The sequence below is a fragment of the Podarcis filfolensis genome (assembly GCF_964270895.1).
Source record: "Podarcis filfolensis genome assembly, chromosome: 2".
Classification (NCBI taxonomy): Eukaryota; Metazoa; Chordata; class Lepidosauria; order Squamata; family Lacertidae; genus Podarcis; species Podarcis filfolensis.
Window position 1 is genome coordinate 122,768,665 of NC_139605.1, and position 16,509 is coordinate 122,785,173.

Here is a 16,509-nt window from a genome sequence, read left to right on the forward strand (position 1 = left end):
TAGAACTTTATTTTCTTCTTTTTAGAAACTAGTGACAGAGAATATGGATGTACTGGTTCAGATCCGATCTAACTTCTACCAGCCAGAGCAGATGGCCGCACTGCTACCCCGCCTAACTGGTAGGTGACAGGCAAAGGTTACGCACGGCCTCAGTTCTTCTGTTCTCTGCTCCAGAAGCCACCAGGCTGTAAGAATGCCTGCTCAAAGATCCAAATAATGAAACCAGATTACACATCCCTACTGGGGTTTCTGTCCTAAAGTGGGTTGGACTGTACTGTTTTCCATAGAATTAACTAAGCAAGTTATGCACATCCAGGAATTCTGTGGCTGCTAGAAAATTGGGACCAATAACCATGTGTTCTCCACAGCCGCCGAAAATGTTTTGAAGAGGATGACCATAATTGGGGAGATTCTGTGGTTCAGGTCCCTGGCGCAAGAGGGCCTTCAAGAGGTGAGTGATCGCAAATCTGTGTATGTATTCCCAGCCACACCCAGAGCAAAAGCATTCATTCCTGCTCCTTGATTTCCTTTTGATCATGCTGGATGATAAAGTATAATGGTTTTATGCAGCAGGACTTATGGGAAGGGCAGGCAATACAGCAGTATAGCAAGCAAGAAGAATCAGCACTTCTCTGTTGCATCACTTCTTGCATTCTGACTCTTGGCAGGTGTTCACCAATCACTGCCCTTTTCTGATGGGCCCCATCGAGTGCCTGAAGGAATTTGTCGATCCTGACATGGACATAAAGGTGAATTTAACTCTATTTGGTATTAAAAATGCCTGGGAAGAGTCTGTTATATAACTTAGCTTCTGCCAGGTGAGTCAGTTCTCCTGCATGCTTCCAGAATGCTACTGTGACAGTAGCCTTGGTTCTTTGAATCCCACATTCCCGGGCTTAGCATGTCTAAACTGTTTCTCTTCAGCCTCTACCTGGCCCCAAACACGGTGTTCAGATGGTGGGTTCACATGTGGCATTATCTTGGGTGGAGATAGGGAACCATTATCACCCCTAGGGCTGCATTCCTTTTTGGTGAGCCTTCGGGGGCCCACATGGCAGTGGAACAATAAATGTATTTTTTTACCACTTTTCGGGAGGCTTGTGTCTATGCACACTCGCCCATTCCTCTCTATCCTCCACCCAGGCAAGCAAGAAGCATGATCAGAGTTCGAGGACACATTCTAGCCAGGCATAAACACCCAAGGAAGATGCAGAAGAGGGCTGATAAGGGGTGTGGCCTCAGGAGTCTCCCGAGAGCCAGATAAAGAGGCTTCGGGAGCCACAGTTGGGGTCTGAAGCTCCCCCTTCCCAATCTAAGAAGGGGCAGCGAAAATTAATGTGTGGATTGAAAGACTAAATGAAGTGAAGTCCTTGCTGAGTACGATGGGAAAAGCTGCTTGCTGCCAAAACAGACTTGATAAAGAGACAGATGTAGCATTCTATTTTCCTGCCTGGTACATAGAATCATAGAGTTGGAAGAGACCACAAGGGCCATCGAGTCCAACCCCCTGGCAAGCAGGAAAGCACACAACTAAGGTACAGCTGGACTGCTCTGCATGCTCTCCAGCTGCATCCCTCCTTCCTTACAAACTTAAATGTGCTCTAGTTACAAAATGATGGAAGTTCCTAAATTATGCTGAGTCCCCAGACTTTCTTCCTTGGTCTGTGACACCTCCCTCCTCCTCCTCCTCAATAAAAAGGGGTAGAGTGTGAATTGTAATTTGTTTTAATCAAAATGTAATAATGTTGGTATGAAGTGAATGGCACTGGGAAGCGCTATGGTGTGGAGCTTGCCAATTAAGCTTGGGTGACCTAATATGATTCCATTGGAGGCCCTGCACAGGAGTCCGGTGGATCCATTGCCTTAGGTAATTTCAGCCCAGTTCTGATGGCTCAAGGTTTAGGATTCATGCTGTGCCATCATTCCGGTTCCACATACTCTGCATGGCTGAACAGTTTACATTGAAAGCCATTGCTGCAAATAGTAGGGAGGGGTTGGGGAGCAGAGGACATAAGCTCATCTCTCTGCATTAGTCAAACTGTTTGAGTCCTCCTCTGCCTCCATTTGAGGCAAGGGTGTATCTCTGTTCCATTTCATTTATCTATATGCCACTGTGGGGATTGGTTGTCCTCCCCTCCTAGAAGCTCTGATCTCCCATGGTGCGGAGTATCCTGTGACATGTCCTGACTTAAGCGTCTCATTCATGGTTGATTGCGTCATGGCATTGAGGTTGCAACCTTGAGAGGCTCCCGCAGAGAGTGTCATCTTGGTGTGTGATACGTCAGTTGCAGACCCCTCCACCCCACTGCAGAGCAGGGGTACTTGTGGAGGTCTTTGGGTGTTGGATGAGCAAATTGGTCTGCTTGCAGCCCAGCTGCAGGGTTGGGGCTGCAAGAATAGCCAGTATCCTCCCTTCTGGCTGGTTCTGCTGTTACTATGCTTCTAGCAGTTGCAAGGTGCAAGTGGAACAAAGGAACATAGGTGAGTGTCATATGCCAATGCTTGTCAATCCTAGTCCAGGATTGTCTTCTCTCACTCTTGAAGGTCACAGGCAGAGGTCTCTCTCTGCCTGATACCTGCTATAATTTGATGACAGTGGTGTTGTCTATGAGCCAGTTTACAACAATAGGAGCTGTGTAAGGCAGCCTTCACAAACTGGGTGCCTTCAGGATGCTTTGGACTGCAGCTCTCATTGTTGAGCTTGCCCTGTTTCTCCAAGGGGTGGGAAGGTCAAGGAGACAACATTTACCAAGGTTGGATTTCCTTTGCTCAGTGCAAACTGTGCTTGAGTAAACCAATTGAAATCAATGGGCATGACTAACAGGTGGGTCTACTCAGAGTATAAGTTGGTTGGATACAGCTCCAGGAAAACAAGGACTGAGTAAAAGGCCTAGGTTTAGGGCAATCCAGGTTGCAAAACTGCAGTTCCTTTCATGGGTGACAATTTCATGGGTAGCTTTATCTGGGCTGCTTCATGAAATTCTAGAGGTAATTGGAACCTCTGGAAATCGCAAGGAGCATTGAAGTATGTACTAAAGCTAGAGTGGGGAGCCTCACCTGTGCTCCTCTAGATGTTGTTGGACAGCATTTCCCATCAACCCTGGCCGTTGGTCATGTAGGCTCAGGAGGATGAGATTTGGACTATAGCATGCATGCTCCTGCATTGCTCCTGCTAAAGGCCATGCAGCTCATGTTTTATGGAGGTACTGGATGCAGAAAAGCAACGGTATGGTTGAAAACTACTTCTTAATCATTTGCTTACGAACTTTCTACCCAGATTTCTCTTGCTGCCTTGTGTCTCGGTGTACAGGTGACCACGCCAGGAGTTCTGGCAGTTTGAATTCACGTACTGTGGAATTGCTGAACTTAATGAATTCCACAAACACGCCTGCCTGCATTGGATATGACGTTTGTTCTGGGTCCTGCCACTAGGGGCATTTGTTCACCAGAGTATTTGGCTCCTGTGCCATCCCTGTCCCTAAGGTCCATGAATAATCATAGTTTAGAGGTCCCGGGCCCTACGGAAGTCAGATTATCCTCCACGAGGGCCAGGGCCTTCTCAGTGATGGCTCCGACCTGGTGGAGTGCTCTATCCAATGAGACTCGGGCCCTGCAGGATTTAATCTCCTTCCACAGGGCCTGTAAGACAGCTATTCCGCCTGGCTTTCAATTTGAATTTAGCCTGCTCTTTTATTCCCCTCCCCTCCCCTCCCCTCCCCTTTTTATGAAGATTACCTGCTCTGGAATCCCACAGCTAATTCTCTCCTGGCTTCCTCGCTGGCCCAAATAGGACTAATTTAGCCAGCTAGCCCTGGTGATCACCTGATTTTTATTGGATGGATTTTCCCCTAAATTGATTTTTGAACTTTGAATTTATTGTTATTCATGCTTTTATATTGTATTTTATGCTGATTTTTGTTGTATCACAATTAAGTTTTTAAAATTTGTTGTTAGCTGCCCTGAGCCTGGTTTTCTGAAACGGGAATGGTGGGGTATAAATAAAATGTGATGATGATGATGATAAAACAAAAAAATTTTTTTCCTTCCAGTAGCACCTTAAAGACCAACTAAGTTAGTTCTTGGTATGAGCTTTCGTGTGCATGCACACTTCTTCAGATACACAGTGTCTGTGTATCTGAAGAAGTGTGCATGCACACGAAAGCTCATACCAAGAACTAACTTAGTTGGTCTTTAAGGTGCTACTGGAAGGAATTTTTTTTTTTTGTTTTGACTATGGCAGACCAACATGGCTACCTATCTGTAACTGGATGATGATGATGATGATGATGATGATGATGTTACCTCAACAAGAGCACCAGTGAGGCCAGGATGTGTGTGGAGAATGTCCACGAGGAGGCTGATGAGTTCCTAGGCAGGGCGGTTAGGGCTCTCTACCTACCCAACTCCCCCCCCCCTTGCAATGCAGCCTGAAAGTTAATTACAACTATTATTAGTGGTGAGGCCCTGTGGATGAATAGAGAAGACTGATTTGCATCCCCAGCCACTTGCAGGGGAAATGGTATTTTGGACTGTATCAGAGAGATGGTGAACATCTCTCCTGAGCAGAATGACAGCGGGGGCAGCAATCAGTCTCTGTCTGGAGCCATCCAGAACCAGAGAGACACAGGCTTGTGGGAAACCAGAATCATGATCAGGTTGTTTCCTTAGGAGTTGGTTCCAGCAGACAAGGAAGGCCCTTTATGCAAGACCAGGGCCAAGTATTACAGGCTGGGGGGTGGTTTGGTGGGAAGCTGGGGGGCGGCAGCTGTTAGATTGGCCAAGTGACTGGAAAGAATGGGGAAGTGGAGAACCTGTGTGCTGCTGTGCAGTACTTGAATTGTGAGAGCGGGGCAATGGAGTCTCAGCCCCCCTTGGGAAGGCATGATTTGGCTAAAGCTGGAGGGAAGGAGGCAAAGGGACTTCATTAATACACGCACACACCCCAAGTTCAAGCACTGGAGATGTGAAAAGCTCCAGGAAAAGGACAAACACAAAGTGATTAATTTTCTGTGGTTCTTAATCACTCCTGCACATGCACAAGCCACAGCTTGGTCATCACGATTATGTATCTACAGATGCGAGCTCTCTCTCTTTGCAAGATCTGCAGTGTGCTCTGTTTAGATTAAAAAACATGGCTTCTAATGCCAGGACTCAATCCGGGGCTGTGCAAAGGAATTTTAAATAAGATATTATCTCTTTCCTTACCCCTAAGTAACTGACCTGTAGGAACCATACATGTGCCACACGCGTATGTATGCATGCAAGGGCTTCCATGCCAAAGGGGTGTTACTTCAGGTGGGCTTGATCTTGAGGGCTACCTTCTCAGAGATCAGTGTTGTATCTAGCCGAGGGGACTTTTGGGGTATCCTGCTTTTGTCGCCCCCTGCCCAGTTTTTAACTTCCATTATTCCTACTGTCCAGTACATAGCTCCTTCCTCCTTTACAAATTCTTCTCACAAGAGCCTGCACAAAGTTCCATTACCCAAATACAGCACCACATGCATGAGGGTGTCTGATTTCTATTGCATGTTTTGTGTTTGTGCTGGAATTGAAAGAGGTTTTTTTGGAACTTGCAGTTCTGCACACCTGCTGACTTCGGGCAGCCTGCAACTGCCTAAATTTAGAATGTACTATTTGGCAACGGCTATGCTGCTTTAACTTAGAGGTGTGTGTGTTTTGCTGTTACTGACAAGGACCAGCTCCGTAGTGGTGTTGCCACATCAGCATCATCTGAGGCTTCCGGGAGGCTGTATCCTTGCTGCTGTTGCAGCCTCAGGTGTCCCCAAGGGGGGCTTCGCAGGCTGAGTGCAGGAATCCAGCTGAAAGGAACTGCTGCCCTTGTTGCATAGCTACATGTAGCCCTGCTTAGCTTCCCTGCAGTTCTGCTGCCACCGTCCTCTTTTCAACTGCTTAGAGACATCAGCTCCTCTCTGGGTTTCTTTCAAAGCAGCATTTCTCCAGGGGAGGTGGGCAGAGCTGGCACTGTAGGTTTCTCTTTCCCTTTGAAGAGTAAGCTTTTTCTAATGTTCCTTCCCTCCTCCACCTTTTTTGATAAAGAAAAAGCAATGGCAGCAGAGTCTCAACTGTTGCACTAATGAAAAAGGCCATGTCCCACAGAGCTTTTTAAAAGCCGTTCGTATGCATCTTAAAGGAGTATTTCCTGGCTTATCCTGGTGTCACTAGGTGGTGCTGTTTCACACACCTCTCTTAATTCCTCATCACCATCCACACAAGCCTTTGGGAGCAAAGACATGGGTGCTCTCCCCTTTGCCTTGCCAGGCCTTAAGAAGAAGTAGGAACAGGCAAGTTCCTCAAATGGGCTATGGATCAAATTGGAGGGGAACCCAAGCTACTTTTTGGTGGGAGGAGCTGGGGGTTGGGGAATGATCAGTGGGAGATATGCCCATGTAATGCCTTCTGGTTGCTTACGTGTGTGTGTGCGTGCGCGCGCACTATTTGTATACAAATAGCATTGAGATGGACCAGCAGGGAGGGTAATGGCACGGACACTAGGCAGGTTGTTGTTGCTGTTGTTAATTTGCCATGCCCTCAGGACACATTTCCTGCCACACATAGGTGAAAAGTGACAGTTCCGGCCAAGCCATGCGGCATGTGCTTTGGGGAATGGGGATGCCTGCTGCATATGCATGAGATCGGAACCCTGGGGCCAATGCAGGTAATCGGCCACTGAGCATCTATATGGAACTGGAGCTTGCAAAGGTCTGGTTTACAGTGCCCAGCAGGAAGGACACAGTGTCTCTCCTTTCTCAGTCCCCATTTTGTTTGGCTGATTCCAAAACCAAACATGGCTAGAAGGGCTTGGCCAGTCGCACATTTTGTAACCCTGCTGTGTAGGGCTAGCCTTGCTACCCAGAAATCTGTCTTCCAGGAAGATGGAGGGACACCCAGATAGACTTGTTTTCTTTTTTTTTATATATAAAATATTTATTAGCATTTTCAAGAAACACACAACAAACAAAAAACCAAAAAATAAACAAAACAAAAAACACAAAAATACATAATATTCAAAACTAAACACAAAAAAAATAGAAAGAACACATAAAGTTTCTGTTACTTATGATTCTTAACCTTATTTCTCAGACCTCCTTACACCTCCCCTTCTTGTATTCCAATTCAAATTGTCAATTCAGCAAGTCCTTAACTTATTTCTTTACCTTAGCTTAAACATTTATTCTAACATACTATTATTTTATTTTACTTCTTTTTTCCATTTCCTCAATTTATTTTTAACAACCTTATTTTCAATTAATTTAAAAAGAAAAAACCAATTTTACCTTTTTAAAATTATACATCAATACTTATACCTCATTATTTATTCTTAGACCTTTTTCCTAAAGTCGACCAAAATTTCCCTTCCACGATTTACCCAATTTCCTTACCACTAACAAAATATAAAAAGCAAATTATCCTTATGTACCCTTTGGATTCCCAGCCTCCACCCACCCTTTTCCCGGTTCCAGTCCCCAACCAATATCCGTCAGTCTTTATGTTATTTATTTAGCCTGGAGATCTCACGTCCGAGGCCCTTATATCTCTCTCAGTTCCTTTCTGCCGGTCTCTTTGATAGTCTTTGATATTAAGCCCCAAGTCTCGGAGGGGCTCCGGCCCAACAGAATCCATGTTACTTCCAGCCGGTCCTCCATCCTTGAAAGCAAAGCCTATGGGGTGCTCCAACTCTTGTTTCAAATTTCTTTCAGATCCAAATGTCCCCAAAGCTCCAGCTTTCCCCTTCAGCAAATTTGTAATCCTCAGGTCTTCAGATCTCCTCCAAAGAGGGTCTCTCCATTTTCCAGACTCCCATTCAGACCAGGCTTTCCACATCCAATTTTTATTGTCCTTTTTTGTCATCATGTCAGGCCTCATATTGTAACTCTCCTTTAACTCCTGCAAATCTCCTGCTCCTCCTTCATTTTCTTCAAAAGCCACATATTGCTCCATCGTATCTACACTTTCAGTTTCATTTATTTGTTCAGTAGAATAGGCTTCCTGTTTCAAGTCCTTATCAGACTCAAAAATGTTGTTTACTGTCCAGTGTAGTAATGATGCCTCTGTAGACAAAGCATTGTATTCATCTTGCAAGTTTCCCAAGAGAACGAGTGCTCTGTCCAATTCTGCTTGAAATTTACGTACTCCAGCCATTTTTATGATGTAGTGTCCCTATTACCCCTCTAGGGGGATTTTAGTTCCTTAGTATTCCTTTCAGCTCAAAACCAAAAGTCCAGTTATTTTGTAACAGTCCTCCTTGTTTTCAACAAATTATACCAAATAAACCAGCAAGAACAGCAGAAACAATGTTCTCTTTTTCCAGCTGACAACTAGCTGACTAGCAGCTCACTTGACAGCTGTCAAAATCTTCAATGCAACAGGCTTTCTCATAGGACGTTCCCGGGTCTCGGGGGGGGGGGTGAAATTTCAACTCCCAAAATTCTTTTTATCCTCCGGTAAATCTTCTTATCGTGTCAAAACCGTGAAGTCAAGATCTTTCATTAAAAAACAAAAACAAATTCTCTCGACCTTAGCTGCCCAGTCCTTTGCTTTAAATTGTTTACAAGAGGGGGGGGGTGGACTTCCTTTTTAGCCCCTTCCCGCTCGTTCCAAATCCAAAATTAAAAAATTTTTTAAGGTTCCAATCTCCGTATTACTCACGGGTTTATGTTTTAGAGTCCAATCGGTCCTGGAAGAAGTTGGCGCTCTCTGTCAATGGCTTGCGGCTTCACTCCGTAGGCGAGGGAGTACTCTCAGCACTACCACCCTGCCTCCGTTCCGAAGCCTTTAAAAAGGCTCCGTCGCGGATTGGGGGGGCGCAAATGGTGCCCGCCGAGTCTCTGTGTTCACAGGCATCCGCGCCTGTGATTTTAAGGGTCTCCGCTTCGCCGCAGCGGCCAGACCCAGACGCTACGGAGCCGATTCCCTCCGGAGATCGGAGGGAATCCGCCATTAAACAATGGCGCCAACCCGGAAGTCCCAGATAGACTTGTTTTCAAGCCTCAGCAGTGAGTTTCCTTTTCACTCGGCAGAGTTCTCTGATCTTTCACTAGCTGGAGAAGACAGAATGTGAAGCAACAGCCAGGAATTAAGAGTTAGAAAAATATTTAGAAATAAGTTGCAATGTTTAACCACAAGGGTGATTAATTGGCACAGGCTGCCCAAGGAGGGGGGTGGGTGCTCTGTCATTCACAGCCTCTTGAATCAAGATGAGAAGTGTGTTTCACGGAGATGCTTCAGATAGCACACAAGAGTGGGCTCGAGGCAGCTGTAGCTGGTCGCTTCTGCTTTTAACAACTATAAATGTTTTAAAACTTTTTCCAACCCCCAGCTGCCTACTGTGCCAACTTACATGAAATCTGCAGAAGCCTTTCACGTTTAATTAATTTCTCTTCTCTCTTTCCCCACAACTCCCTCTCTTCTGGAAGCAGCTAGAAATGCAATTCCATTTCATAAGTTTACAGGGCTAGTACTGCGGCCCAATTTATGTGATACAGGAGCAGTCATGGGCCCCACTTCCCCTGTCTCCGCACATGAAGTGTGCCTGCCATGCATCAACCGATACACATGGAGGACTGATTCACATGGTTCTTCCTCCTTATAGAAAGGAGGTCATGCAACTTGGGTTTACACACTTGAGGGCTTCTGCATGAAGCACGTTGCATTGCATGTTGCATTATGTCAGTGTGCCTGTCGTAAAACATGCAGAGACTCACCAGCCAAATAATTCAGCAGAATACTGTTCACATCTACAAAAGTTTTGGAGCCGTCATACTGCTTAATTTCTAACTAGAGCATATCCTGCAACTTCCTGCTGAAATTGTGTAACTTTTCATACCACAAACATTCTCTCCCCCCCCCCCTTGGTGTGCTATAGCTGCTGAAGACAGCCATGATGTGGTAGCATTGGGGAAGCACCGTAGAACAGCTAATAAAGCAAAACAAATGCACCACTGGTGCACTATTATTGTGTGAAGAACATATTGCAGGATACACTTGCCTAAAAACACCAGTCTCGCAGTTCCCTTCGTGCCAGTGGTGCAGTAGGTGTTGTTGATGCATCCCACCTCCATGCCCAGAGGACTTATAAGCTATACAAAATGATTCACAGGAAAGGAGAGAGAGCAGGGTTTTTCAGTGAACAGTAGAGATGTGCTAGAGAGAGTGATGGTGGCAAGGGGAGTAAAGGTTATTTCGGGAAGGTGAATTAAAATTCCTGAAAGGGGGATTCGGAGATTGTAGTGAAATCAAGGACCTAAGCCTTCGGTTGTCTCGTTTCGTGTCTCTTGTGATTTGAGCGTCAGTTCCTCAGCTTTCATATCGATTGTATTCATTGCTGCTGCTGCTGCCAGGGAGAGGGAACGCGAGGGAGATTTCTCTGACTGCTCAGATCCAGGGAAGCATGATAGGGGTGAAGAGCTGTCAAAAAGATCCTAGTGTGGGAGGAAGGGAGTGGCATCATGCCCGCTTCCCTAGCATTTTTCTCAGCTAGATTTTTATGTCAGCACATTTGCCTAGTGCAAGGAATTGGAGGACCCTAAATTAAGCGCCTTCTGGACAAGCTCGCACCTGGCAGCCTTCTCTGACCACTGTTTGAGGCCTCTACATCTACTTATTCTTTTTACTCTTGTCCCTGGTACTTGCGGTGACTGCTGGATCCCAGACGCCATTTTCCCTTGCAATATTGCATATGCGTACATAGGCACACTTCAAAAGAAAAGTCCCAAATGGCCCAGGCCCAGAATAACACAAGGAGCATCTCCTCTTTTATGAACCACTCCATAATACAGACACTCTAGGTCTCTTCTCTTTAAGAGGTTATGCTATCTGCGACTCAGAGTGTAGCATTCTCAGTGGTGACACCCCAACATTGTAAGGAGTCCTCTAAGAAGGCTTGCCTGTGCCTGATCCTGGGGAGTTTCTCAGCCCTTGAATGGATACTTACTTAGATTTTGAACTCTCGGGACAGCTTTTCAGCTGCCAGTGCTATTCATATTGGGTACGGTTTTTCTTAAGATGATCCTTTATGGTTTTGCTCATATTGTACTATTGTTTTATTGTGGATCTGTGTTCTGCCTTGAACAGCTTTATGGTTGGAAAAGCAGCTGACCATTGTGAAGGACCAAATCAAATAAATACATGGGTAAATAAAAGGGAGCATAGTAGCTAGACTCAAAACTATGGGTCCCTAAGAGGTTTCCCTCCCCCGTCCCCATTAATAAACCAGGACTTGTGTTTCCTTGCTCCACAGTTCGTTTGATTCTTCTCAGTGGGACTGATTCCTGACACATGATATTACTTGGTGTTCCCATTCTAGAAGCCCTGATTTGGTTGTTTATGCTGGGTACTTCTGGGCTTAGTAGGATTTGTCTCCATGTCTGTATATGCCATTGAGGCAGCAGGATGGAGCAAATGTCCTGATGGGCCTCTCATGTCTTATGTAATGTATTTACCATATCTGAAATTCTGTTAAATAGTGCAGTGTTTTTTCAGCTTGAAATTAGGTGAAATGCCATGTCTTAGCTAGCTTTGTCTCTTGCGTGAGTACTCCTGTAAGATTTTTTGTTTGCTCTCCTTAGTAAACTAGTATAGCAGGAAAGTACAGTGGTACCTCAGGTTTAGAACTTAATTCGTTCCGGAGGTCCATTCTTAACCTGAAACTGGTCTTAACCTGAGACACCACTTTAACTAATGGGGCCTCCCGCTGCCGCACGATTTTTGTTCTCATCCTGAAGCAAAGTTCTTAACCCAAGGTACTATTTCTGGGTTAGCGGAGTCTGTAACCTGAAGCGTCTGTAACCCGAGGTACCACTGTACTACCATTTCTCCATTATGTGTGCTGCCTCCTTTTTTTAAGTGCACAGTTTTGTTTTATAAAACATGGAGAGCAGTAAAAGGTTATATTCCCCACCTGCAGAATCCTACCACCTTATTTTTGTGCATGTGCCAACCAGGTCTGATATGTTGCAGTGAGACCAAGAGACCAAGGCCCAGCAGCAGCATTACTAACACCTGGTTCTGCCCTTTCATCCTTCTCTTTAGGTGACCTTGAGCATCTTTGAACTAGCCACAGCTGCAGGGGTCCCTTGCGACATTGACCCAGCCTTAGTATCTGCCCTTTCCAGCCTCAAGAAAGGTAAGAGCCAAGGCTTGCCCATGTTTCCATGTACTGTTGTGATAAGACTGAGCTGTAGGGCTGTGAAATGTCTTCCCTTTATCTACTAGGCAAGAGATCCCAGAAGGCAAGCATTCCTGGTATCAGGAAAGCTCCGCTTTCAAAGGAGCTGCACAGGGAATCTTGCCAGGTGGTACATCATCTCAGCACTGATAAATATTTAACTCTGTCTCTAGGAGGCTGTCACTGCTTGGATGCTGTCACGGGTTTGTTTGTGTTTTAAAAGGCCCACTCCCAGGCTTCAGCCAAGAATCTCAGCTTTCCTGAATTTTGCTTTGTGCCTTTCCCAGTTGGCAGTGGCAAGCTTTTGATCTTCCAGTACACGCACAGCCATTTGCACACCTGCATCTCACCAGTGGGCTGAATGCTATCCCCCTACCTGGAAAACACTCATGTATTTAATAGCTTCAGACCACAGACACAATTGATGCAATTTGTCTTCCTCCAGAGCTTTGCTTCTCTGTGCTGCTGCTTCATTTTCTTCACATTGGACCCGAAATCCAGATAGTTTAGGCCTAGGGTGGGCTGTGGCCCTCCGCATTTGGCCTGCCAGGCCATTTCCCCCAAACCACGTCAACCTGCCCAACGCCTAATATCATATGTGATGTCTAGTATACAGCAGGTAGAGATGCAGTTGGGCAAAGCAGGATTGAACTCACTGTGTGTCAGCTGATGCACAGGAAGCTCAATCTTGCTTAGTCGCTCTCTCCCCAGTGACCTAGTGCCTGGGATTACTCAAGGCCTACACAAGGATAACGTCACGCTGGTACAACCTGCCAAAACCCAGGGGTGGGGAATCTGGTTGGCCTATTGGGTAATTGACAGGTGGGTGGCCCTGCCCATCTATCAAAATTGGCCTATGAGGTGAAGGTGGGAGAATCTGGCCCACTGGGCCAAATAAGTGTCTCAGCCCTGGTTTTGGCAGATGGTATCTGTGTGTGACATTGTCCTCCTAAAGGCATTGAGGCCTTGAATAATCCCAAGTGACTGTAGTAGCTAAAGCTCCTCTTCTGGAACCTAGAAGTCTGTCCTTCTCTTAAAATAGCAGACCAGAATCAGAGGAAGCCTTCTTATACTGAGTCAGACCATTAGCCTGTCTAGCTCAGTACTGTCTGCAGTCATTGTGCAGGGGCCTCCAGGTTTCAGACCAAAGTCTTTGCCAGACTTACTTAGAGATGCCAGGTATTGAACTCAAGACCTTCTGCAGGTGAAGTGTGGCCCTTTCCTGAGCTTCTCTGATGAGATAGCCTGTGCTCCATTGCCTTCAGGGCAACCGTCTCTTCTTTCTTCACCACAACATGGACAAGAGACATAGAAACCCAGAGTGGAGCTCAGACATGGACTTGGGAGACCAGTGTTCAAATACCCACTTGGCCATGAAGCTCATTGGGTAACCTTGGACCTGTTCCCAGCTTGTAAGTGGGTTGTTGTGAGGATAGAAAGGAGAGGGAGAGAGCCATCTAAGACACCTTGAGCTCCTTGGAGAAAAGGTGGGAATATGAATGCAGGAATAAACAAACAAGCTTGCCACCTCACCACCTTCACCAGTGCAGATTGCAAGAGCCCTAGGAGCACTAGAGCACAGCTAGCCAGTCATAGCTTTGCTGGGGTTATATTGACAGCAGCAATAATAGTGGCCCATGTGCCCCAGTCTAGCCCTTCCCTCTCTACCCTTTTGAGACTCTTGTTGGTACCTGAGCCTCTTAAAAAATTTCTCCAGCCCCTGCCCCATAACTTGTCTAAATCAGTGCCATTTTTCATGCATCAGAATGTAGCTGTGTTTCTTCCCAGCATGGTGGCAAAGCAAAGAACAGCAGTAGCTTAATTTTCCTGTTTTAACTGACGCAGGGACTTGAGATCATGGGGGTTTGAGGCTTCCATTCTGTAGTTCACTCTCAACTCTCAACTCCAGTCTTTGGTTGCTTGTAGTTTCTGCTTTCACTCCTCTTCTCTTCCCAGCTTTGCATCTACAATCACTAAGGATCAAAGAATTGTAGAGTTGGAAGGGACCCTGAGACCATCTAGTTCAACCCCCTGCGATGCAGGAATCTCAACTAGATCATCCATGACAGATGGCCATTCAACCCCTGCTTAAAAACCTTCAAGGAAAGAGAGTCCCCACCTCTCATGGGAGTCTGTTCCAGAGTTTTGTTTTTAGCTGGGGCAAAACCAACCAAGCAATTGCCTCCCTGCAGTGCTGGCCTCAAACTGAGCCTGTGCTATTCCCTAACATGCTCTAGGACCAGGCTGGGGGGGGGGCACAGATCCTTGTCCAAATCCTTTTGAGAGCTGCAGGCATGCTATGAGTGGGGCTACAATCAAAAGTAATGGATATGACCTGTAACTTTTTGCAGCCAGGGAGAAAGCAGAGTCCACAAATAGGAACATCTCTCCATCCAGGCAAGTGAGAAGGAGCCATTCCAAGAAGGCAAAAGTACTCAAGGAGGACTGGTGGGAGGGGAGGGGCCTGGGGGAGAATCTGGAGGGCTGAATAGAGATGCCAGGAGGGGGCACATTTCTAACCTTGGCCTGAGTCTCCCTTCTGTAGAACCTGTCTTGGTAAAAGAGGTTTTTCACAAGGCTGGCCAGCCTCTCAAAAATCTTGCTTACTATTTTTCTTGCTGCCTGGGAGGCCATAGTTCTGTGGCTGCAGCTAGTCTACTTCTTAGTCACTGGCTTCATTTCCAGGGCAATTGTTGTACAATATCTGCCCCTGCCACTCTTGCCCCGCCAGTCCAAGGCTTCTCTCCCTGTGAGAGGGCTGCTGTCAAAGAGGAGTGCTGTCCTGATCCTCCCTGGCTGGAAGAGGGGTGGCCTGGCGTTTCATAGGCTCTGAATCCAAGCAAGTCAGATGCAGATGCTCAATGGTCCAAGCTGCTGGGAGCGCCTGGCGGTCTAAGATGCAGCAGTCCAGAGTCCCTGCACACACCCACACCCACACACCACTGCCAGTGCTGAACTTTTTCTCTTAGTTTCTTCTTCCATGTCTCACCGACACACACGTGTCGATTCAAGCGGAGCCAAGCCGTGTCAGTTCTGTTCAGCTCACCAGCTCCATCCATCAGATAATTTATTGGCCTGTCACAGCTGCTACAATTCTAAAAAACCACCACCCTTTTTCTGCTAGGGTTTTTTGTTTTTTTGTCAAGTCTGTTGAGCAGCCGAGCTGGGGGGAGAGAGGAACCAACAGTGTAAATCAGGCTTATTACTGAAATCTCCTCCTATACATCATTCCTTTTGCCTCCCTGATAGACAGCTCTTCCACAGAGGAGGACTACAAGGCTGCCTGCTTGCTGCTGGTCTTTGTAGCCGTGGCTCTGCCGCTGCTGGCCACGGACCCTTCCTCAGTCTACACCACCGAGATAGACGGTAAGAGGCAAGGTGCAGGCTTACAGCTCCCTCCCCAAACCTCCTGTATTGATCCACTCACTCATGGAAAATCTTCAAGGCAGAGATGCCTGCCAAGTATTAGTCACAGTGACTGCAGGCGGTGATAGCTTCCTGCTCAGCACCTCCTTTTGCTTAATGGTTTGCGATATAATGCTATCATTGTCTGTATCTCTATGGAGGCCGGCATTTCATCACTCAGGATAAGGCTATGCAAGATAAAAGGGCAGGGCAGGAAGTAGGTGTGTCCCTCATCCTAATGCAGGGGTAGCCCACGAGTGAACTTCAGACAGCTCTGGGCCACAGCTCCAATCAGCCAGCAGGGCTGCATTTTGCACCACTTTACGTTTCTGGACCATCCTTAAAGATAGCTCCACACACTACACACACTCCACACACTAGCAGCCCAGACTGATGTTTCAAAAGCATAGGTACCAGGAACATTTAATAGGAGCCACACAGGAAAGTGGGAGAGGTGGAGACCTGAATGTAACAGGGAGAAAAGGGATCTGGTTTGCATCAGTCCACCTTCAAGGCAGTGCTTAACTGAGAGGGGCAAGGCTTGCACTTACCTCCATAGACAAGTGCCAGTCTCCAGGTCCATTTAGCTGCTCAAAAAGTTTGGAATTGGTGTAAGTTTCTCCCCCCCCCCCCGTGTGTGCGCATAGGCTTCATCAACAACATCCACTGCCTAGCCAAAGCCATCATCCAAGTATCGGCTGCCCTCTTTACAATCTACAACAAGAACATTGAGACTCATCTCAAGGAATTCCTGATGGTAAGTGAAGCTCTTGATTTTCTCTGGGCGATAACATGCATTGAACACCACCATGTAGAGCTTTGGGGGCCCAGCATAGCTGGGGTTATCTATCCACAGACAAACCCTTCAACCTTGATCAGTATAATACTGCTTGTAATTATGAGACGTGCTGTATAAACAA

General features: G+C 46.5%; 1 protein-coding gene across 5 annotated transcripts in view; it reads left to right on the top strand.

The window, feature by feature from the left end:
• The window catches only part of NCKAP1L (NCK associated protein 1 like), a 68,299-nt gene that overhangs the window by 42,375 nt on the left and 9,415 nt on the right, over nucleotides 1-16,509 (top strand). For all 5 annotated transcript variants that reach the window (XM_083599731.1, XM_083599734.1, XM_083599732.1 and 2 more), the window contains exons 24-29: nucleotides 26-119; nucleotides 369-451; nucleotides 669-749; nucleotides 12,049-12,142; nucleotides 15,434-15,550; nucleotides 16,237-16,346. In XM_083599731.1, coding sequence (XP_083455857.1) covers nucleotides 26-119; nucleotides 369-451; nucleotides 669-749; nucleotides 12,049-12,142; nucleotides 15,434-15,550; nucleotides 16,237-16,346 — 579 coding nt within the window. The remainder of the gene's footprint in view (nucleotides 1-25; nucleotides 120-368; nucleotides 452-668; nucleotides 750-12,048; nucleotides 12,143-15,433; nucleotides 15,551-16,236; nucleotides 16,347-16,509) is intronic.